The 25617-nt window shown below is 39.8% G+C and overlaps 1 protein-coding gene across 1 annotated transcript in view; it reads right to left on the minus strand.

Moving 5' to 3' along the window:
* Nucleotides 1-25617, minus strand: part of FSTL4 (follistatin like 4) — a 1520806-nt gene that overhangs the window by 1169557 nt on the left and 325632 nt on the right. The window contains exon 3 of the mRNA XM_075209744.1: nt 14042-14075. Within this exon, the coding sequence (XP_075065845.1) occupies nt 14042-14075 (34 nt within the window). The remainder of the gene's footprint in view (nt 1-14041; nt 14076-25617) is intronic.

The raw sequence follows: 25617 nt of genomic DNA on the forward strand, positions 1-25617 counted from the left end.
TGTCGATGAACAATAAGAGGACTCTTACTGCTTTGCCAGCAAGCCCAGGATGCTTCTGCACGTGTGTGACCCGGCTTTGCTGGTTCATACATGCACAGTGGAACTGGAAGTGAGGACTTGTCTTCCAGTTCCACTTTCCATTAAAAAAAGACTAAGTTAAAAAAAATGTAAACATACAAATAAATCCCTGGTACTCCAGTGGAGGGGGTGTATTTAAATAAATAAAGCACTTTCTCCCCTATTATCCCCTGCTGAGATGGCAATATCAATAAGAGGACTGTGGCGTTACTTGTACCATTGCTGTCCATAGTAAATAGGTTTCCCAATGTTTTTCCCCCATCAAAAATCCAACAAAACTCTCTGCAGTGTGGTCTACTGTTGATGTTATTGGGAGAACTCGGTTATCACACAATGATAAATAGGTCCTGTCAAAGTAACTTTTAACAAAACTAACAGAAATACATATAAGCTCATATATCTAAGATTAGGGTCTGTACTTTTAAGAGAACGTACGTGTTGCACAATACACATATTGCATAACAAGAGACACGTTTTTAGTAAAATTCCATTATTGCACAAGTAATGAACAAAACAGATTAGATAATTGTCATGTGATTGTATTTCACAATCATCGCTGGATATGGCCAAATAAATGACCGTTGAATAGAACATGTTACTTTAATGATAGAGTGCCAGCAGTGATGTAAGCTGGGAAGGTGTGTTTTGAAGTAAGAAGGGTGTCAATTGGCATTTGAGACCCTGGGCGTGTGTCTGCTTCATCCACTATGCCTGTATCTATGTATAATACCTTTTTAATAATTTATAGAAATATTATATTTTGGAAAAATGCTCATCTCATTTATTTTTTAAAGAGACAGAAAGAAAATAACTTATACAGTCCTTTAGACTTTCCATTGATGATGAATGCAAGTCTCTTTGTGTCTGTTTGATAATTACAGCCCTTTGTGTCTGTTTGATAATTACAGCCTACACAAGCTGAAAGATCTTTGTAAAGGGTTGTAATGTTTTATACTCAGAAGCAGGGGCTGGCTGGCAGACTTTTGCCCGGGGGAAAGCACAGCACTGTCCCATAAGTTTGCGGCCCATCCTTAAAGGGTGGTTTTCGGTACAATATATATTTATCAATACAAAAAGAGGCTATTTTAGTGTTGCTTAATCCAACGATACTTTATTAATATTATAAACAATAAATCTTGAATAATAAAAATAAATAATGCATGAAAAAACAAACCTTACTTTATATTGCATTTTATGTTATATGTTCCTTCTCCCTACAGCACTTTTTATTTTTACATACCTGGCTTATTATAATGGGATTTATTAAAAGGCAAAAAGCCTGTTTTTTTAAAAAACCTAATGTTTTTGCCAGCAAAAGGGCTTGTTTTTGCTTTGTCCTGTATACTAATAGGTTTATTAATTGTTTTATAAACCAAATAATATTAGGGGTGGTACTGGGAGGAGGAACAGAGCACTAGGTGTCAATCTGACACCCTGGCCCAGAGCTGGATTAAGGCACTACGGGGTCTAGGGCACTTTAGACAAAGGGGCCCCTATGATGTAACATGGTTATTATTTTAGACAAATACACAGGCAATACTGTGTGCACTGCTGATAGGTGCACACAGTTCTGCTTTCATGAACAGTACATTGAGAAGCGGGATATACCTCCCAACTGTCCTTGCAGTCAGACCAAATCCTAAATGAGACAGTCACCCAAATTCGGGACTGTCCCACCACATTCAGGACAGTTGGCAGATTATCCTGCATTCTCCTATTGTTGTCACTTACACCACTTTTGGTTGCTGAATTTCTTTAGCTCATTTGCTGCTTGTCTGGATCATGGAATGTTGGATGCCCTATTTGAAAAAAAATGGGTACATAAAATTAAGAAAACTCCAACCAGTCCCTGAGTTAAATCAGTAGCACTCACATTTTATAATTAACCCCCCTCCAACAACAACATTAAAATAATAATATTCACATTTGCTAAATAGATCTATTTCTCTCCAACCAGCACTGACCTTAAATTACTACCCCAGCATTAAATTAAAGTTCCTGTCAACTCACCTTAAATTAATAGACCCTACTATTAAGTTAAATAGCCCTACCATCACCCCACAAATAAAATAGCACTCATTAAATAATTAGCTCCCACCTGCACTCCACTATTAATTAGCCTACCTCCCACACTATATTAAGATCCCCTCTTCCCTTACACAATATATTAACATACTCCCCCCCACCCCCCAAAAATTGTATTAACATAGCACACACACACACACACACACACACATTATATTTACATGTTACACACACACACACACACACACACACACACATTATATTAACTTGCCACACACATACATATTATATTAACATCCCAAACACACACATTATATTAACATACCCCCACACACACACTATATTAATATAGCACGCACACACACACATACACACACATTGTATTAACATGCCACACACATTGAATTAACATGCTACAAACACACACATTGTATTAACATGTCACACACACAAAATCTTTGCAATATTGAGGTACACTGTGGATTATTATTTTTATTATTATCATTTATTTGTTAGGCGCCACAAGGTTTCCGCAGCGCTGCACATAGTACAAACAGTAGACTATACAGGGTATAACAGTACAGAACAATAAACAAAAAGTACCAATACTTCAGAAACTCCAGGCAGGCAGATGCAATAGACACGGAGCAGAAGAACGGGTAAGGAGACAGGAGGGAAGAGGGCCCTGCTCATTCGAGCTTACATACTAAGGGAGGGTTGACAGACCAGGCACAAGAGGAGCCGGTTGAGGCAATGGGAGAGAGGGGAGAATGAGCAGAGGAGATAGGGGTTAAGTGGACGGGTGGTAGGCTTTGAGAAAGAGGTGAGTTTTGAGTGCACATTTGAACGAGCACAGAGTGGGAGAGAGGCGGATGGAGCGAGGGAGGTCATTCCAGTGAAGGGGGGCTGCACGGGAAAAGTCCTGGATTCTGGAATGGGAAGAGGTGATCAGAGTGGAGGAGAGGCGACGGTCATTGGCCGAGCGCAGGGAGCGGGCGGGAGTGTGAATGGAGAGGAGGTTGGAGATATAAGGAGCAGTAGAGTGGGAGAGAGCCTTGTAAGTGGTGGTGAGGAGTTTGAAAATAATTCTGTAGGGGAAGGGGAGCCAGTGAAGGGCAAGGCAGAGAGGGGAGGCAGAGGAGGAGCGGCGTGAGAGGTAGATGAGTCTTGCGGCCGCGTTGAGTTATAGAGCGGAGGGGGGAGAGATGAGAGTGGGGGAGGCCGGTGAGGAGGAGGTTGCAGTAATCCAGGCGGGAGATGATGAGTGCGTGTATGATAGTTTTGGTGGCCTCCTGAGAGAGAAAGGGACGGATGCGGGCGATGTTGCGTAGTTGGAAGCGACAGGCTTGGGCAAGGGAATGAATGTGGGGGGCAAAAGAGAGAGAGGAGTCAAGGGTGACACCCAAGCAGCAGAGTTGGGTGACAGAGGAGATGGTAGTGTTAACGACAATGGAGAGGTCATGGTGGGATGGGTAGTTGGGAGGAGGAAAGACAATGAGTTCAGTTTTGGAAATGTTGATTTTGAGAAAGCGCTCCGACATCCAGGAGGAGATGGCGGAGAGGCAGTCAGATACCTGAGCGAGGAGGGTGGGGGAAAGATCAGGTGAAGAGATGTAGAGTTGAATGTCGTCAGCATAAAGGTGATACTGAAGGCCAAAGGAGGAGATGAGAGCACCAAGGGAGGAAGTATAGAGGGAAAAGAGTAGAGGGCCAAGAACGGAGCCCTGCGGGACTCCTACTGCGAGAGGGTAGGGGGAGGAGGAAGAACCAGACGTGGATACAGAGAAGGAGCGGTTAGCGAGGTAAGAGGTGAACCAGGCGTGGACAGAACCAGAGAGGCCGAGAGAGAGAAGAGTTTGCAGCAGGAGGGGGTGGTCCACGGTGTCGAAGGCTGCGGAGAGGTCAAGGAGGATGAGTAGGGAAAAGTGACCCTTGGATTTGGCCGATAGGAGATCATTAGTAACCTTGGCCAGGGCCATTTCGGTAGAGTGGAGGGGGCGGTAGCCGGATTGGAGAGGGTCAAGGAGGGAATTGTCCGAGAGGTGCCTGGTTAGGCGGCTACAGACAATCCGCTCAAGTAATTTAGAGGCATAGGGGAGAAGAGAGATAGGGCGATAATTGGCAAGAGATGTTGGGTCGAGATTGGGTTTCTTGGGGATAGGAGAGATGAGAGCGTGTTTAAATGAGAAGGGTACTACCCCAGAGGAGAGTGATGGGTTGAAAAGGTGTGTGAGGTAGGAGCAGGCAGTGGGAGAAAGAGAGCGAAGGAGGTGAGAGGGGATGGGATCGAGAGGGCAGGTAGAGGGTGGAGAGGACTGAATGAGAGAGTGAACTTCTTCACCTGTTGTAGGGCAGAAGGAGCACCAGAGTTGGGTGTTAATGGGAGGTGAAGCAAAGAGGGAGGCGGGAGAAGGGGAAGAGCAGATATTCAGTCTGATGGCCTCAATTTTGGAAGAGAAAAAGGTGGCAAAGTCAGAAGCGGAGAGGGAAGACGGGACAGAAGGGGGTGGGGGGGAGAGTAGGGAGCTGAAGGTGACAAAGAGGCGGCGGGGATTGGAGGACTGAGAAGAAATGAGGGACTTAAAGAAGGATTGTTTGGCAAGGGAGAGGGCGGAACAGAAAGAAGAGAGGATGAATTTAAAGTGAAGGAAGTCGGCCAGGGAACGATATTTCCTCCAGAGGCGTTCAGCAGTGTGAGAGCACTTTTGAAGGAAGCGGGTGAGTTTTGAGTGCCAGGGCTGGGGAAGGATGTGGCGTCTGCTGACGGTAGAGGCCGGGCGACAGCGTCCAGGGCAGTAGTGAGGGAGAGATTGTAGAGAGAGGATGCCTGGTCAGGACAGACCAAGGAGGTAAGGGGTGATAGGAGAGTTTCAAGAGAGGAGGAGAAAGAGGTAGGGTCAATAGCGTCAAGGTTGCGCCTGGTGAGGGTCGCCTTGGGCGAGGCAGGAGCAGGTGAGGAGGACAGAGTGAAGGAGAGGAGATGGTGGTCAGAGAGTGGGAAGGGAGAGTTGGAGAAGTCAGAGAGATCACAGAGATGAGAGAAGACAAGGTCGAGGGAGTGACCAAGACAATGGGTGGGGTAAGAGGTCCACTGAGTGAGGCCTAGGGAGGAGGAGAGGGCGAGAAATTTGATGGTGGCGGGGTCAGAACATTTGTCAATAGGAATATTAAAGTCACCAAGTATGATGGAGGGAAGGTCGGAGGAAAGGTAGTGGGGGAGCCATGCAGCGAAGTTGTCAAGGAAAAGGGAGGTGGGGCCAGGGGGCCGGTAGATGACAGAGACACGGAGGTGGATGGGGGAGAAGAGCCGGATGGAGTGTACTTCAAAGGAAGAGAAGGAGAGGGAAGGTAAAGTAGGAATGACCCGAAAAGTGCAGTTAGGGGAAAGGAGGAGGCCCACACCACCTCCTGGACGCTCATCCGGTCTGGTGGAGTGGGTGAAGGAGAGGCCCCCGTAGGAAAGGGCGGCAGGTGAGGCAGTATCGGAAGAAGTGAGCCAGGTTTCAGTGATGGCAAGAAGATTTAGAGAGTTGGAGATGAATAGGTCGTGAATGGATGCCAGCTTGTTACGGATGGACCTGGAGTTCCAGAGGGCACATGAGAAGGGGTGGGAGGGGCGAGTGGAGATGCTGATGAGAGTGTCAGGGTTAATGGGGCGTGGGGGAGGGTGGGGGGTGGGGCAGCGAGAGATGGGCAAGAGAAGGGGGCTGGGGGAGAGGATGGGTATAGAAAAAGAGCGGGGCGGCATGGTGAGGGACAGGGATGGACGGGGAAAAAGAGAAGGTGCAAGGGTAATTAACTCAGAGGTGAGGGCACCAAGGGTAGACTGAGATGGACCAGAGCAGATAAGAGGCTTGATTAGATTAAGGATTAAGGAACAATGTGAGACAAAGGCTTAGTAAGAGTAAGGTTAGTAAGAGTGAGTTTAGTTAGATTAAGTTTAGTTAGATTAAGGTTAATTAGGTTAGGAATTTACAGAACAAAGTAAGACAAAGGCAGAGATAGGACTGTAAGGGACAAAGGAATGGAGCAAGAACAAAAGGCGGTCGCAGAAGCGATATAAAGTGCCGAAAAGAATAAAATAAAATGTAGAAAGTTAAAAATGCAAATAACATACAATAATTAAGATAAAGTACAATAATTAAGATAAAATAATTAATATAAAATACAGTACAATACAATAAAATTGAATTGCAGAAAATAATAAGGTTAAACTAAGGTTACAATGAGCTAAGGTAAGTTAGAAATGAAAACACAAGGAATTAAGCAGAAATGAAAAACACAAAAATAAATTGCAGTAAAATAAGGTTAAACTAAGGATAAAATAGGCTAAGGTAAATTAGAAAAGAAAACACAAGGTGGTGAAAATGATGTTAGGCTGCAGAGAGCCGGTATCGGGTCCAGGGCAGGAAAGTCCAGGGTCCAAGAGTTCCAGGCAGGCGAGTCCAGGGTAGTTCAGATAGACGCCGGAGCAGAGTACGTGAACAGGTGAGACAGGAGACCGGAGGGCCGCAAAGACAGGGCAGATCCAGGGACACTCAGCGGAGGGCGAACCTCAGTCGGAGTGGCGGGAGACCTCAGTCGGAGCGGCGGGAGATCCTCAGCGGGGGACCCTCAGCGGGAGACGGCGGGAGACCCCCCAGCAGGAGATCACAGCAACAGCGCAGCAGGAGTCACGGAGGAGATCAGCCGGAAGAGAACAGCAGCAACAACAGTTGGTCTGGAGGAGCAGGAGCGAAGCAGTCACAGGAACCGGAGGAACAGCAGCGGCAAGATGGAGACGACACAGCAGCCAAGATCCACTGGGCGGGAGCAGCGGTCATGGAGGCACAGACGGTGGGTCCAGATGGAGGCACAGACGGCAGGTCGAGACGGAGATGAACCCAACAAGCAGTGCAGGAAGAGGAGCGGGAGTCGGCAGCGTGGGCTCTAGGAGGCGGCAGGAGGTCAGGCATCAGGTAGGAGCACGAGGAGGCCAGAGAGTGAGGCAAGCCACGGCCTGGCATGGAGTCTGCAGCATTCGGCAGCCGGGGTACAGCGGGAAATACCACGCTGGAGGGGGGTAGAGTTCACCGATGGTTGAGCATGGTGGTGGTGGAGGAGGCAGGCATCTCTGTGGTGAAATGCAGGGCCCAGAGGGGTTCCAAGCTGGGCTCCAATGGAGAGCAGGCAGGACACGTCTGTCCTGTTCAGAGGTCAGATCAGACCAACTGTTATAGGTCCAAACGATCCTTGCTTGGCAAAACAAAAAATCCTGATTCACAAAGCTAAACTAGCTCAAAAGAGCTCCAGCGCAGAGTGGATTCCGTTACAGTGCCAGTTATGTGTCTCTGGATTTCCTCCTCTCCTCTGATTGCAAGCAGCTCACAAACTTATTCCTCCTGCCAATGTGCCATGCTTTCTCCTTCTTCTCTGCAATATGTTCCAGTGTCCCGAGACTGACCCGGGAATAACCCTGCAAAAGTGCCGGGTCATCAGACCCAGGTAGATGCAAGGACCCCCGTTCACACTGAGCCACGACCCAGGTCGTCGGGATGAACCCCGGTAATATCTCAGGTTTGTAGGGCACTGTGAACAGGGTATCACTCTTTTTTTCCTTTACTTCCCTTAAAGGCCCCTTGTGTTTTGTGATTTCTTCTGATGCTCTCAGACAGCTCACTTATCTTCGTCATTGTGACAAAGTAACAGGGACTGAAAAATGGCCTTTTTAAACATTAAAGCTATCATTCAATAATGATAGTGTTAATTCAAGTCATGTGAGCACTGACAATTCACAGGTGACTAATTTCTAGTTTATCACACTAGAGTTGAATCTAGCTCTTTTTTTAAATACTTTTGAATTGCTCAAAAGGGTGCCAATCGTTGTGTCATGACAATCTTTACAATTTTATAGTTTTTCCTACTGTTGGTTTTTAACATTTTTATTGTTTTATTCTTAGCAGCTCTGTGCCAAACTTAAGTGTCTATAGATCAAAGCTGTGTCACTGCAATACATTTTTTGCAGGAGATATTGTACATCATGTACTTAAAATTCAGGGGTGCCATTAATGTTGACCACGACTGTATATCTGTTTTCAGTTTCACATAGTCATAAAAATGTTGTAGTTGTAGTAAGTCATGGGTGTGCTGAATATTCAGGAAATATATTACTAAGGGTGGAAAACTTTATGGACTTGAGTCAGTAAGCAAGCATAAAAAAAAGAGTATCTTTGCAGCTGGGCACAACAATGTTGCATTGGAGGAGGAGGTAAATTTAAAATGTGGGGACAGATTTATATTTGGGGTAGGGCATGACCTATATCAACTTTAAATTTCATTGTAAAAACAAAGCTATCATGTATTTGTGTGCTTAATGAAAAAAAATGCCAATATTTAACTTATATGCAAAACAATAAACTAATTTGCTACCCTTGCATTCCAAAATGGCTTGTCCTGAAGAACATTTACTCCTTTATTTGCCTCACTTTCTTTAATTATTATTATTATTATTATCATTGTTTATTTATAAGGCACCACAAGGTTTCTGCAGCGCCGTACACAGTACAAACAATGGACAGTACAGGGAATAACAGTACAAAACAATAAACGAGTAGCACCAAGACTTCCGAGGCTCCAGGCAAGGCAAATATATTGAAGTTGGAACAAAAGAGAAGGTAGAGAGACAGGAGGGAGGAGGGCCCTGCTCATACGAGCTTACATACTATAGGGAAGGTGGACAGATGGCAGGCACAAAGGGAGTCGGAGGAGGGGTGCAAGCGCTCCCCACTACTGAGGAGGAGTGCAGTGAAGAGAGTGAGCATGGAGAGAGGGTTAGGTGGAAGACTGGTAGGCTTTGTGGAAGAGATGAGTTTTGAGTAACCGTGTGTAGGAGCACAGGTTAGGGGACAAACAGATGGAGCGTGGGAGTTCATTCCAGTGTAGGGGGCAGCTCAGGAGAAGTCTTGAGTTCTGGAATGAGATGAGGTGATCAGAGTGGAGGAGAGGCGACGGTCATTGGCCAATCACAGGGACCAGGCGGGAGTGTGGATGGAGAGGATATTGGAGATATAAGGGGCAGTGGAGTGGGAGAGAGCCTTGTAGAAGTTTAAAGAGCCTTGTAAGCAGTTTAAAAAGGATTCTGTAAGGGAATGCGAGCCAGTGTAGGGCAAGGCAGAGAGGGGAGGCAGAAGAGGAGCCTCGAAAAAGAAAGATAAGCCTCGCAGCCGCATTGAGTATAGAACGAAGGGGGGCAAGGCGAGAGAGGAGGAGGCCGGTGAAGAGAAGGTTACAGTAGTCCAGCCGGGAAATGATAAGCGCGTGGATAATAGTTTTGGTAATAGCTTTAATGACTCAGGCCCTATGGGTCTAAGACCTAAAGAGTCATAAGGAATTCCAGCTTTCATTTCATGATAAATGCATGAGCCTCAAAGTCTAGATAAAAATCTGGAATTCCTATGATTGGAGTAATCCAAAATCTGCCATACTATAAAGGGGAGCCTACCATTAATGGATTTGCTTGTCTGAATAACAATGGGAGTATTGTCAAAAGAACAATTGTAAGAGTTTTTTTCTTATTTTAATAAATTATTTGCTTGATCTGTGGTAAATCTAGCTTTTCATTTTATTAATAATCCACTCCAGAATACTATTATTATTATTATTATTATTATTATTATCATTATTATTAATAATGTAATTATTAATATTATTCCTTATACAATACCACTGCACACTGCAGCACTACATGTATGAGAAAGATTGTAAGAAACAAACATATGCAAACAGATCAATTGTCTGTAAGAACTTACAATCTAGAGCAAGTGGGAAGTAGAAATATAATCAGCTAATGACATGCAGAATGTGTTGTTGTTTCCTGCAAGGTATGAATTCATATTATTATTATCATTTATTATTATCATTTATTTGTTAGGCACCACAAGTTATCCGCAGCGCCGCACACAGTACTAACAGTAGACTATACAGGGTGAAACCATACAGAACAATGAACAGAAAGTACCAATACTTCAGAGACTCTGGCTAGTCATATGCAGTAAAGACGGAGCGGAAGAACAGGTATGGAGACAGGAGGGGAGGGGGCCCTGCTCATACGTGCTTACATCCTAAGGGAGGGTAAACAGACTAGGCACAAGAGGAGCCAGTTGAGGCAAGAGGAGAGAAGGGAGGACGAGCAAAGGGAGGAGATGGGGGTTAAGTAGATGGTTGGTAGGCTTTGAGAAGGAGGTGAGTTTTGAGTGCACGTTTGAAGGAGCACAGAGTAGGAGAGAGACGGATGGAACGAGGGAGGTCGTTCCAGAGAAGGGGGGCTGCACGGGAAAAGTCTTGGATTCTGGAGTGGGAAGAGGTGATAAGGGTGGAGGAGAGGCGACTGTCGTTGGCCGAGCGCAGGGAGCAGGCAGGAGTGTAAATGGAGAGGAGGTTAGAGATATAAGGGGCAGTAGAGTTGGAGAGAGCCTTGTAAGTGGTGGTGAGGGGTTTTAAAAGGATTCTGTAGGGGAATGGGAGCCAGTGTAAGGCAAGACAGAGAGGGGAGGCAGAGGAGGAGCGGCGTGAGAGGAAGATGAGTCTTGCGGCCGCATTGAGTATAAAGCAGAGGGGGGAGAGACAGGAGTGGGGAAGGCCAGTGAGGAGGAGGTTACAATAATAAAGACGGGAGATGATGAGTGCATGGATGATAGTTTTGGTGGCATCCTGAGAGAGAAAAGGACGGATGTGGGCGATGTTGCGTAGTTGGAAGCGACAGGCTTGGGCAAGGGAATGAATGTGGGGGGCAAAAGAGAGAGAGGAGTCAAGGGTGACACCCAGGCAGCGAAGTTCGGTGACAGAGCAGATATTAAAAACATACTAGTTTTTCTGAGAACTCTGCAAAGCACACAAAAAGGAACAAGGAAGAAAGTCAAAAGAATCTGCCTCCTTTCTTGTTGGTGTTAATAATATTTTGCTCTGCCAGCTAGTCCTAAGATGCTATTCAAAATGTGTTTGGAAAGCTCTGTTCTGTATCTTAAAAGCAGATTTTGTAAATACATTGGCATAAGGAAGCTCATCAACCAAAAAACAAATACTCAACTTAGTCTAACCACCATGATTTCAAAATACTGAAACGTTGCTTGTTATATGATACTATATTATTATTATTATTATTATACCTTTTAACTTGCCTAGAACTCGCAGGTATGATAAGAAAAATGTTAAGAGGAAACTTAAGTAATAAGAAATAGCATAATGTTCAGACAATCAAATGGATGTGAAAAATGTTTTTAGCCTTATCAAATTCACACACATTTTTGTGTATGCCTTTGTTTATTATCCTTCTGAAAAATATGAATGTAAAAACTTCTGGAATTTTTTTCTCATTGGACTCAATTCAATGTAGTAAAGTTAAGATAAAATGGAATCTATGTACCTGATAACATATTAATAAGAAGCCCACAACATTACAGTGCCAAAAGAAGTAGCAAATCATAAGCCACAGTCATGTCCAAAGAGAGAATGACACAAGTATTGGTTTTAACAAACTTTGCTGCTTCAATGTTTTTAGACCTGTTTGTCAGATGCTGCTATGGTATATTAAAGTAAAAGCATTTCATAAGTGTCAAGTGGCTTTATTGATAATGACATTAAGTTTATGCAAAGAGTCAATATTTGCAGTTGACCCCTCGTTTTGAAGACCTCTGCAATTCTCCCTGGCATGCTATCAATCAACTTCTGAGCCACATACTGACTGATGGCCATCCATTCTTGCCTAATCAATGTTTGGAGTTTGTTAGAATTTGTGGGGGGGTTTCCACCTGCCTCTTGAGGATTAACCACAAGTACTCAATGGAATTATAGTCTGGGGAGTTTTCTGACCATGGAAACAAAATTTCAATGTTTTGATCCCCGAGCCACTTAGTTATCATTTTTACCTTATGGCAAGGTGTTCCATCATTCTGGAAAAGGCATTGTTCGCCACCAAACTGTTCTTGGATGGTTGGGAGAAGTTGCTCTTGGAGGATGTTTTGGTACCATTCTTTATTCTTGGCTGTGCTCTTAGGCAAAATTGTGAGTGAGCCTACTCCCTTCGCTGGGAAGCAACCCCATACATGAATGGTCCCAGGTTGCTTTACTGTTGGCATGACACAGGATTGATGGTAGCACTCACCTGTCCTTCTCTGAACAAACATTTTTCCAGATGCCCTAAACAATCTGAAAGGGGATTCATCAGAGAAAATGACTTTACCCCAGTCCTCAGCAGTGCAATCACTGTACCTGTTGCAGAATACTAGTCTGCCCCTGATGTTTTTCCTGGAGAGAAGTGGCTTCTTTGCTGGCCTTCTTGACACAAGGCCATCCTCCAAAAGTCTTTGTCTCGCTGTGAATGCAGATGCACTCACTCCTGCCTGCTGTCATTCCTGAGCAAGCTCTGCACTGGGGGTGCCCCAATCCTGCAGCTGAATCAACTTTAGGATAGGGTCCTGGTGCTTGCTGGACATTTTTGGGTGCCCTCAAGCTTTTTTCACAACTATTGAACCTTTCTACTTGAAGTTCTTGATGAGCCGATAAATGGTTGATTTAGGTGCATTCTTACTAGCAGCAATATCCTTGCCTGTGAAGCCCTTTTTGTGCAAAGCAATTATGACTGAACATGTTTCCTTGTAGTTAACTATGGTTAACAGAGGAAGAACAATGATTTCAAGCACAACCCTTTTACCCTTTTAAAGCTTCCAGTCTGTTATTCTAACTCAATCAGCATGACAGCCTTGTCCTCGTCAACATTCTCACTTGTGTTAACGAGAGAATCTCTCACCTGATGTCAACTGGTCCTTTTGTGGCAGGGCTGCAATGCAGTGGAAATGTTGTTTTTGGGATAAAGTTCATTGTCATGGCATTGAGAGACTTTTAAATTAGTTGCAATTCATCTGATCACTCATCATGACATTCTGGAGTATATGCAAATTTCCATCATAAAAACTGAGGCTGCAGACTTTGTGAAAAATAATTTTTATGTCATTCTCAAAGCTTTTGGCCATGACTGTACATCAAGACTTTAAGTCTAAAGATATAGTGCCTGAGTCATTAAGCAGAGCAACTGATAAGAAAAAAGTAGCTTTGCATCTGGGCAAAACCATGTTGCATTGAAGAGAGAGAAAAATTTTAAATTTGGGGACAGATTTTTAATGGGGTTAGAACATGTTCTAGATCAACTTTAAATTTTACTGTGAAAATAACGCTATCAAGTATCTGTGTGCTACATGAAAAAACAGCCAATATTTAACTTAGGTGCAAAATAATAAACTAATGTGCACCCATTGCATTGCAACATGGTTTGTCCAGAAACAAACTTACTCCTTATTTTTGCTTTTCTCTCCTTAATGACTCTGGCCCCTAGTATATACATTATATATATATATATTAACTGTAATACTACTGAGACCGTGGAATGCTATGATGTGGTATGAAACTTACAATTGTAAATCCCCTGGGTGACATATATATTAGTAGACAGCAACCTTCTAACAAGTGTATTACTACAATAACTCCTATACTACTATCATAGTTACCCTAACACATATACTACTATGCTGACATCTTACCATATATTAGACAACTGTATATTATGTTAATCTCCGTAGAGTTCTTAACAGCAAAATAGTTTTCAGTATAAATTAATTTCTAGATTTCCAGCAATGTCTTTGCCGGGTTTTACAAGCTGTGCAAACAGCAATCATTAGAAAATAGATCTCCATAAAAGTGGAAGTCAAAAGTGGATTTTTGTTACAAGAATAATTTACAAATATAGCAAACAGAAGAAACCTTTGTCAGTTGTTTCTAGATTTGACATATTGTCGAAAGCCACTTTCAGAAAATTACAATACATATTTACTTACGTCAACAAAACATCAGTTTAGTGCATAACATATCTTTAACATAGTGTAGCAAAGAAGTACACTGTTTTCCTTACCTTGTCTTCGTGTAAGTTCAAAGTGCCTGTGTGCCTAGAAGGTTACAAAAAGAAAAACAAAATTCAGAAATGCATTTGTTGAACTTTCCCATGTCACAATTTACAGATAATTTTGTTTAGTTATGATATATGAATGTTGGTTGCTCATTTAAAGATTTAACAGTATGTGCTTTTAATAGTCTTCTTCTAAAATGCTATAAAAGCGATCTTTGGGGTTTAATTTGTTAAGCAATCACACGTCCTTACTGATATTCTAACAATAAAAGTATAAAATGCAATCATAGTGCTTCTTGAATGAAATATGTCTAATAAAATAAGCAATGCAATAAAACTAAAAGCTACATTGAGACATACATACATAAATCTAATAATGAAATAAAAACAATTTTAGAGCACTGTCCTTTAATTTAACTCTAAAGTCAAACTAGAGAGCTAGCGTACATTTGATATACAGTCTTTCCTCAAATTGATAAATGATTTTGACAACTGATTGTGGTAGATTGCAAGCTTGCGAGCAGGGCCCTCTTACATCTCTTTCTGTTTGTATTACCCAGTATTGTTTTATTACTGTTTGTTTCCAATTAAAAAGCACTATGGAATTTGCTGAAGCTATTTATATAAATGTTGATGATGATGATGATATCCAATTATACACATGTAATATAAAACCGACTTCCTATGTAGTGCTTATTTTTTTTACTTTACACCTTTGTTTACAAGGCTTCATTGGCTATTCTTCTTTGTCCCAATTGACACAAGGATTTGGAAAAGACAGGGTAACATTTTCAGACAGGGTAACATTTTCAGCTTGAAATTCTCCCCAGATACAGTGCCCCAAGTAAGAATACTACTGTAAATGTTTTTTTCTGATGCTAACTTTGCAGACAGAGGCTAAGGTTGGAAAGTGTACAATTCATTAAAACATGTAATGTAAGGCAAGAAAACATGTTTTGGTCTCATTTAACATATTTTAATAAATTGACAAACTTTGTTAGTTCTACAAATGCTACTGAAGTAATGTAGCAATGTAACTTAGCATTTTTGACATCTTTTTATTTTCCAATTAACAAATTTAGCTGCAGATAACAGTTTTTTTTCTCCTGTTTTAATACTGCCTCATGCCACTTTTCTTTTTCTGTAATTCTACGTTCTTGACTTAATGCACATGCTGTACATGCACTGAAGGGTAATTGCTTATCATGCAGTAGAATGTCTTTATGGACAGGCCCAGTGGTTATGCAGCATTTTGCTAATGATGGCTGGGAGAGAACAGTCCATTTTGAATTTGGCATATATAACATAAGATGCACCTGGGTCACAGCTAATATATTTTAACCTATACCTTTAAAGATCATAAAGTTTATGATCAAAGTAACTTCGTTCCTAGTTCTTTATTCTACTAAAGCCATCCAAAGTAGATGTTGGGGACAGTCAAAATGTTCTGTGATTATATGTTGACAGATTTCTTTGTCAACAGAATGTGCAGAGAATTTTTTTTGGTTTAAACATCCGTAACTGGACTAACATATCAGACATATATTTGTCCAGCACAGTGATATTTTCCCTATATATATATTTATTGAGCATAAAGTACAATGTGCCTGAAAAAAAGCCACAGGTAATAAACATACATGAATAAGATTTTCTATTGGATATATAACAATAACACTTTCAACTATTTGTTTATCCATATGTACAGAAGAATATGTCAAATGTGCTTCTGGTTCCTATATGGTAAGAGGTAATAGCATCAATTCAAGAATGTTACTGGGATAACACATTTTCTTTTCTTTTTTCCATAACATCATAATGAGGTACAAATAGAAAGAAATATAGACATACCCCTTGGTCAAACAACACAGATGCCCATTGCAGGTAGAGCTGAAGCTTGACTGCATCATATGGGTAAAATACTTATTATGGCTGTCTAATGTGAGCACAGCAGTATCCCAGCTACATTACCTAACAAGAGACATCCTGCATCTGTTTAATCATATGCGAACCACAGAGACACAGCAGTATGATCAAGACAGAGCAAGTTATAAACCTGTATGATACAGTCAATGTATACAAGGTTTGGTTAAAAGATGTATCCATTTTGTGTAAAATGAATGCTTTCAATAATTGCTTTAAATATGTCTTTATGGTGGATTGCTATTGTAATAATTGTAGGTAAACATACTTGTAAACATTCTGCATTCTAAAGGAGGTATTGGCATGCATAGAAACACAAAGTACAACATATACGGTACAACTACAAAGATTGTCATCACCCTACATAATTATAGAGAGCATGACAGTATTTGATATTGATTTATATTTCTCCCTGGTATATTCATTCATAATGAGAATAACTTAACCTGTCAAAGAGAACACATGGAAGGTTATTGCTAATAAGCTGATCATTTCTATATGGGGTTTTTTTCCAAAAAAGAAAAAACAAAAAACAAAAACAAAATTCAGAACTGCATTTGTAGAATTTTTCCATGTCACAATTTACAGCTAATTAGTTTAGTTCTTGTATATGAATGTCCCAATGTCATTTTAATAATGTCCACAAGCCATGCTAATTTATTAATCAACTTAATTTACACATTTTCTGTATTCCAGCCCATCATGACATTTCATTTTTAAGGAAAGATTTACTAAAACATCTAAAAAGGAAAAGTGGAGGTGTTGTCCATAGCAACTATTCAGATTCTAGCAATCATTTATGTAGTATAGTCTAGAAAATAATAGCTAGAATCTGAATGGATGCTATGGGCAACACCTACTCTTTTCCTTTTTAGACATTTTAGTAAATCATCAAGATGATACTAGTATCATCTTGATGAGCCATTTATTTGCACTCAATATTAGCTCATACATATAAAGAACAATAATTGTTCCTTTCTGCTTGAATTTATCCAGGTATATTTAGTATAACACTCCCATTTAAATACAGTACCACAGAATAACTTAACCGGTTTGTGAGATATAGTTAAAGTTTCATGGTTATCCTGTATAGTCCTTGCAATTTGTTCAGATAAATTAGAGCTTATAGACTCTCATTTATCTGCACAGCTAGTAAAGACTTAGGTTGCTATCTGGAGCAGATAATCATGATGTGGTGTATTATATATTTTTTGAGGTAACCTACCAATCTCCTACCAGCCCTTCATTCTTGTTTTTGCTCATTGATTCTTTCTCATCTATATGTCTGTGTTTTCAGAGTCCTCCCTATTTATTAATCCCTTCATGTCTGTTGCATTTCTCAACCCTTTCCTAAGCCTTTTTTGGCACTTTTTGGGCTGGTCACACTTGAAAATAAGTAATTTGTTTCAGCAGCACCCACTTAAATGATACTTTGTTTTTTCAGAAACTTTGAATTTTCAGTAAATACCAATAGTTGCCTATACATCTTCAGATGGTAAAAAAAATGGGGACCCCTCTTTCAAATGAGGGTACCACTGAATTTATTGAAGTCAAGGTGGGGGAGATAGTCCCCAAACCTTGACTTATTGATGATTTCTGCAGTGCATGGGGATATTCTCTGGTGATTACACATAATCACAAGCAAATAACGTCTTAAGGCCACATCAATTTAAACAAGGGTAAACTTGAGTTCCAGGATTGGAGAGATAGGGTGCTTTTATTGTCTTCCACTATCTCTTTGCTCGATACAAGTATCTGTATTATAATGGCTGGGAAAAGACGTAGCATTATGTCACTGCGCCAATGCAATGACATCAAGCACTGTCCCCTCCATGGCTCCTATGGACAGTAACTTCTTTTTTGGGACTGTTATGGAAAGTTTTCCCCCCATTTGAACTCCTCTCATGATACAAACGAGTCCTTGCCACTTTTGAGGTATATGCTGAGGACAAGTGCCACTCAACCTTAGCACTAAAGGGGTTACAGGCTAGTTTTTACTAGAGATAGGAGTTGGGGAAACCTATTAAACATGGATGGCATTAACAGATGAAAATGAAATAAAAATTCTTTATTATTAGAATAAAACATGTTTTCCCTACTTTATTCCCTACCCTACTTTTGCTGAATTAAGTAATTCAGCAAAAGTATTTAAATATATTTTTAAGTTATATTTTTAGTCTATTATTTACAATATTTCTTTTTTAATCAGTGGAACTCAGAGGTGAGCTTTCAGTTCCACTGTGCATGCATGAGCCAGCTAGTCGACTTGCGCATGCACATATTCCCCTAGACTGGCTCGGAAAGTGGAGAGCTAACCCTTACTGCTCTGGGCCAGTATTGCTAAGGTGATTGTGCATTGGTTAGCTGCCTTCAAACCTCTTGCCTTGCAGCTAATATAACAGCAATTGCTAGGCCACTACTCCTGCTTTAAGGAGAAAATTTTCTTTTTCTTAGATCACATAGTTCTAGTTTAAGTATAGTGTCTTTCAGCAATCAAAATAGAAAATACAAATAAGCAACAATGCAAAGTAAAAATACTAGAATTAAATAAATTGTTTATTTCTGTACTATCAAACTGGAAAACAGTAGCTTATAACATAGGAGCCAACTTTTAATCTTTTAGGGTCTGCTCATGTTAGAACCACTCACCCCCATATGACTGAAAAACACCTCACACAGACATCATTAGTGGCAGCACAAATGTTGGGGCCATTCAGTCACCTGCAGAACTGACTCATATGGCTCATAATGACAAAGCTACTAAATCCAAACTACAGGCCATAATAGCATTATAAAGAGGTTTAAATAGTGTAATTAATACATCTTTATATATTGAAACCCCTTGTTAATAATAGACAACTGCTTAATGCCATGTGTCTGAATGGCTGATTATAACCAGCCATTAAAAATAGAGACTGCTCGCTGCTTGGGGCCTGTATACTATACTTTGCCTGGAAAAAAACAATAGCAAATTTGATCGGGTAGAGTAAAAGATTAAAAAGTTAATTCCATGTGAGCCCTATGCATTGCAAGTATGTGAAAATGGATCTGGTCCTTGTGCTACAAAAGACCTCTTGTCAGTAAGGGGTTTATACACTTTTGTGTCTAGGAAATTGCTGGCAGTAAGCAAAGATAGTGTTATAAAGAGTAGTTGTTTAGGGAGCTCTGAATTTTATTATTTAATTATGCAAATATTTCAGTGTTGTTTTAATATTACAGCATGTTGTATTATGCTGCAATTTTCTAATACCACTATGCAGGTGAGTTATGTATCAATGGCACAGGTAGATTTTACTTGTCATAGACAATGAGATATCCTAACGTGCTTCTTTTCTTAGATTCATGAGAGAGTAAAGCTCAGGATTATTGATGTTCTGTAGTTTTAACAATAAGATCTCCTGACTGATACAACTTCCATCTGAACAAACTGTAGTTGGGACCTGTTTAAAATCAGCAATCTAATTATTATTATTATTATTATTATTATTATTATTATTATTATTATTATTATTATTATTATTATTGTTTTTATCTATTTTCAAAATGTAGCTTCTTTTGTCAACCTCCAAGCAACTTTCTGCTATACGATGCTTAAAGAGAAGTTTCTTATTTCTTAAGACCTTAAAGGGCTCATTGGACTTATATATATATATATATAACTGCAATTTGCTAAAATGTTTAATGCAGTTAAACTATTTATCATATGTGGTTACAGTTGAACTGACTGACTTTTCTCTCAGTTTTTACCCTGAGTAACAGTTTTTCGTCAGCACTGAGTTTTAACCTTTACCTGAATTGACAACCTATATTTCTGAGATTAGATTGCCTGTGAACATGACCCTGCCTAAGAATATGTTTTTGCTTGAGCCAATATTTGCTCACTGACCACAACACCTCTCTGAGTGTTTCAGATCCCATGAAAGGAGGCCTATAGTAACCCTTATTTAGGGGCCTTAATTTGTTTGTTCCATCAGCAAAGTTTGAGGACATCCTGACTTATTACATACTCCTGGAGGATAACATTAATATTGAGTATTTAAATGATGACATGGGGTTTCCATATAGATTTTATACTGAATCTCTTCCTTCCCAATAATAATACTTTGGAGGGTCCCCTCCTGGAACTCTTATCATTTCCTGTATTTAGCAGGATCCCCCCATTTCTATAAAGCCAGAACCTCTGAAATTCATCTTTTGTGTTTCTTGCCTCTCTCGTAGCAGGGGTGATTTGACATAATAACTGTAAAGCATTCAATTAGTCAACTGTTTGGCTGCTCATAGAACCAAGCAGCATTAAAAGTGATTGGCAGATGTCCTAGCTAAATGTAAATGCCAAGACTATAGTAAATACGGCATACTGTTAAAGTGGAAAACACACTTAAGTTTCCTTTTGAAAAAAAAACCTCTACTTTCTCATTGCCTCTAGGAGAAAAAGTTGTGATTATGTTTATTTCCATATTTCTCAATGTACTGTAGACCTGAAATCTTTGCTCACTGGCAGCAACACTATGAAATTATATAAGTTGCCCTGGAAAATCAGTATGTTCTGAAATCCTTTGTCTGCTGCATGAGCTGACAGAGTCTCATCCCTTTTTCTGTACCCTTGTCCTTTCCTCATCTCACCTCAAAGATGTAATTAATCTTCTTGCATAGGCTAGAAAATTTTACAACAAAGAATGCTCAAATTATGACAGTGTTCTCTATCAGTCTCCTCCAAAGAAAAGGATCCTGTTTCAGTGCTGTATATTTACAATAATAAACACTTTTCTTTGTTCACCTAATATTATTAAAACTACAAGTTCTAAACTATACTTTCTTGAATTTTTAACCTCAACTATTTATTAAAAAAGAACATATTACTACAAATGCAATTTTAAATATTGTACATCTTGTATTGAATTCCATTCTATGTAGTTATCTGTGCTTTTTCTGCATGCTATGTAAGTAGGGATTCACTAAAACAGGTACATAGCTGTATTCAGAGTAGGGACAGCATTTTGATCGATGTAGGCTGGGGATTTGTTTTTCTGGTATTCACTAAATCCCTGCAATGGCCACCTGACACAGCATTGCCTCTTTTTAATTTTTACATCAACATTCAAATGACAAAATCAAGATATAATTGTGTTTATATATAGGCCTGCATTGTTGATCTCCATTGTCTCCATTAAGTGACTGTTTGGTCCCCATATTGTTAATAGTATCCATATACCTATTTTTTTCTGTGTGCTGTTGGTAGTTGTATACAGTGAGCAGGATCATATTATAATTTGTATCTAATAGTCTACCAAGAAGCATGCACATGTCAATGAAGGAAAGAAACAAATTCTATTAAAAAAAATTCTAAGAAACAAATTACAGGTTTTATTGTGGTCAAAATTAAATAGAATTTCATTTTTTAATTAGCAAAAAATATTATTTATTGATAAAGTTTGATGATAGCATACTTTATTTTAATGATACATACTGATACTTATTACTTACTTTAATATTTTATAATATGAAGAAGAGGATGTCTCAGCTACTATACTAAGGATGTCATACTTGCTATATAGCTTTTACTGGTGCTATCACTGAAAACCATATATGATGGTATTAAATAAAAAAACATAAATTGGACATTGTAATACATTTTTAATGGAAAAGCACTGATTTTTAATATAAAATTAAATTAGAATATACTGTGTATGGCAAAACAACATAGCCAAGGTAAAATACAGTCATTCTATTTTCATGTTATCACTTTTCAAAATTGATGAAATCATTAGTCATTTATTTTTCTTCCTCTGAATGTGCTTCTACTCACATCGCGTCACTTCATTGCTCAGCAGTATCAACCACTCTGGTTTATGAAGCATTTAGCAAAGGGAAGACAAGTAAAATAGTACTGTATATAAAAGGGAAAAAAGGAGTACATTTGTTTATGATTTAATATTAAAAGCTATTCATTTGTAATTTAATTCATTCAGATTTTTTGTTTTTTTTAGTTTTCCAAACTAATTGTGACTCACTCATGCACAGTGGTATCACATGCAATAAACAATTTTTACTACCAGTAGAAATATGAAACTATAAATCTAGAAAAAAAAACAATAAAACAATAAAATTGCTAACCTGCAAAAAAATTGAACTGTAAATAAACTAATACAAGTGAGTGGTCAAAAACAACAACAACAAAGGACAACTAACCATAAACTATAAATAACACTTTTTATCAACTATATTTAAATAAAAAATAATTACAAAATTGCTGTTTCCCTTAGACTGTCTATATTTATAAATGTAAAAAATGGCTTACAATTTATTGACACCATGATCCATCCATGTACAAACAATTGGCAGTCCTCAGTGTTGTAAAACATCAGCCATTTGCCTTGCTTATTGCAAATTAGTTTGTGCTACATATAAATTGGTTAAGATTTTAAGAGAATAATAAATGGCACTTTAGTCTTCAACTAAAACAATAAACTGCAATATATGCGAATCAACAGTTTACAAACAAGATAGACTGGATTAATTGTCCATCTGGATTTCATATTGCAGACTAAATTACATGCAAAATGTTTTTTGCTTCAGCGTATAAAATTCACAATTGTCCTCACACTCAATAAATGGTGTGCTGAATATTCTAAACTAAACAAAGCTATAATCAATTGTTGTGCAAGATTACATGTTGTGTACAGTTAAACACATTTTAATTTTACTGAAGCATTTCACTCAATTTTCTATAGTTCTATGAAATGACCGCCTCTTAAATCAGTGAACTATATACAGGAGCTGAAACTGAATAAGTAAACACTATTATGTAGCATACAATGTCCTTTACACCAGCATCTATTATTATTGTGTGCGTTAAGTTTGTGTCCTGAAAGTGGAGTTATAAGGAAACAGAGATTAGTTACCCAGAAAAAGGAAAGAAGATAAATAGAGAGTGACAGTTATGCCATAAGTGAGCGCTATCTCTTGAACCAAGTGAACTTGTCATTTGCTTGTTTTTTGATAATTCTACTGGAATGACTGCCGTGGGAAATCCTAAGAAAACATTTTACTGAATTGCATCACACAACTGTACGTTTAAGGCGCATGTTCGGTTGGCTATCACAATTTTGTGATGTGGTTTAGCCTCCTTTGCTAATTTTCCAAGCAAGACATAACCATGTAATATAGATGTTATTTTGTATAAATTACATTCTAATACATACATACATATTTGTTTGAAATGTATCTTTATGTTACAGTCTTAACATGCACATGTTCTGTATTTGTTCTTAACTTGCTTGTAAGGAAATAGTTAGACATTTTAATTAAATTACAAATAATAAGGGATTATTTGCAGAGCAACAGCCAGGTGACATTTTCTTTGTATTCTAGTTTGTTTTTTGTTTGCTTTTAAAACATGAATTTTACTTGCAATTTTGGGAAATTTGCACACTAATGTATGAGCTTTTAACAAGCCAAATTGAAATTTATAAAAGAAATTACATAGGAAAATCATAATTTAATGATAATTAATTATTAGAGAAATGGGGCCTGATTCAGAGTGGAACACAAGTGATTGAAAAAGTGCAGGTAAGAGTATGCATATGTACACCATAATCAGAGTTGAATGAGTAACAGATTCCTCTGCTTGACAACTGACTCTCCCCCAGACACTTACATCCAACTTGCGTACATGTGTGTGTATTTATTTTATATGTTATAAACACAATTGTTATAAAGCATCATTTAAAGTGGAAAAACCTAGCTTATATAGCAGAAACAACTTTCCACATGCACATAAAATTGTTTTCAGATTTTTTTATTTTTGCAACATGTTCAGCAAATCCAAATTTATAACTGAGCGACTTCTAAAACCGCAATAAACATCTGCAAATAATTCACAAACCGGAAGTGGCTGGCAGCGGGGAAAAGACAACCACAGCAGTCGGGGAGAGAGCGCAGGAGAACCCCAGACTGCTCTGATTGGCTACTCATCAGCGCTGTCCACCAGTCATCTGAGCGCTGTTTAAGGGCTCTGGTGGTCTTGGAGAAGAGTCTGAACACAGCCTGCTCTGAGGGATCTAATAGGTGAGCAGCCTACTATATACCTGTTGTGACCTATACCAAGAGACATAGACCTCCCACCTTGGCCTCTACTAACTACTTGCTGCAGATCCTGCCCAGTTACACTCATTGCCTTGGTCAGATAAATCAACTCCTCCAGAGCCCAAGCTGTAACTTTTTCATAGATCCACATTCAGTTCCTCCTATAGTGGTTTGCTGCCACCTAGTGGACATACGATTTATTGAAATGTAATGGCTGGGTGACAGAGGTTGATTACCAGAGAACTCAGCTACAGCTATTATATCCATGTAACATACATGATGTTCTGATTACCGCCCGCATGTGTCCTATTCTGTGCGACTGAGCACGACTAGCTCATGGGATCAAGCCTCAGGTTATATCTGTATGTCATCGCTGAAAGATCACCCTGAACATAAGTGACCTCTTTATCTATAATAGTATAGAGCTCCGCTTGGATACACTCTACTTCACTACTGCGCTTTTGCCTAGGTAAAGCCGCCCATCTGCCAGCTACTCTCATCAACACAGGAGACTTGATAATTCACCCAGATGGCTCCTAGAAGGATCAAAAAGATTAAAAATCTTAACCCGTCTAGTGCAACCTCACAGCTCCCCTTCTTTAAGCCAAATAAACAGAGATCTTTGTCCCCCCCGGGAAACGGGGACTGGACAGGGAGACGACTTTGATCAGCTGGATATTGCCTCGGCATCCATTGTACCTTTTGAGTCCTCTACCCTCATGACCGATCCGGAGGCCCCTATTTCATTTAAGTCAATGCAAACTCTGCTGGCCTCTTTGAAAGCCGACCTATCGGCGGAGCTGAGAGCCTCTATGAAAGCCATCCAAGCAGAGGTTGCGGCACTGGGCTCCAGGACGGTGCATCTTGAGAACAAATCAGAAGAACTGGTCTCTTCGCACAACGAACTTATTACATCGCATGAGCAACTTGAGTCAGAAGTTATCACCATGAGAGATAAGATGGCGGATATGGAAGATAGATCACGCCGCAACAACCTCAAAATTCGGGGAATACCAGATCAGATCTCAAACGCAGATCTATTATCCTATGCCACAAATCTGTTTCAGAAACTTCTCCCCTCAGCTTTCACACTAGATCTAACCATCAATCGCATACACTGGCTCCCTAAAAGTAAGAGAGCACCGGACACCGTTCCCAGAGACACCTTATTATGCGTTCACTTCTTCCATATTAAGGAACGCATCCTGCGGGCGGCCAGAGAAGCAGAAGGTACAGATCTCCTTCAAGACATTCAAGTGTTCCCAGATTTTTCTCAACACACAGTGGTGAAGCGAAGAGCTTTTCAATCAGTTACAAGAGCTCTAAGAAGTAATGATATTTCCTACAGATGGGGGTTCCCAGTGAAATTGTTGATCCACAGACACAACATGCTGCATATTGTAAACTCGGTTGAAGAAGGGACAAAACTTTTAACGTCCTGGAACCTTCCAATATCTCAGTCTGACCCCAAAGCAAGAGCCCACATTTCTAATGACTGGTCTACTCAGGGGGAATCGAGGTGCAGAGACTCTCTGATTCGGGAAGGGCTCCCTAGTTCGACCTGAGTTCTTTCTCCT

This window comes from Mixophyes fleayi, chromosome 4 (assembly GCF_038048845.1).
Source record: "Mixophyes fleayi isolate aMixFle1 chromosome 4, aMixFle1.hap1, whole genome shotgun sequence".
Classification (NCBI taxonomy): domain Eukaryota; kingdom Metazoa; phylum Chordata; class Amphibia; order Anura; family Limnodynastidae; genus Mixophyes; species Mixophyes fleayi.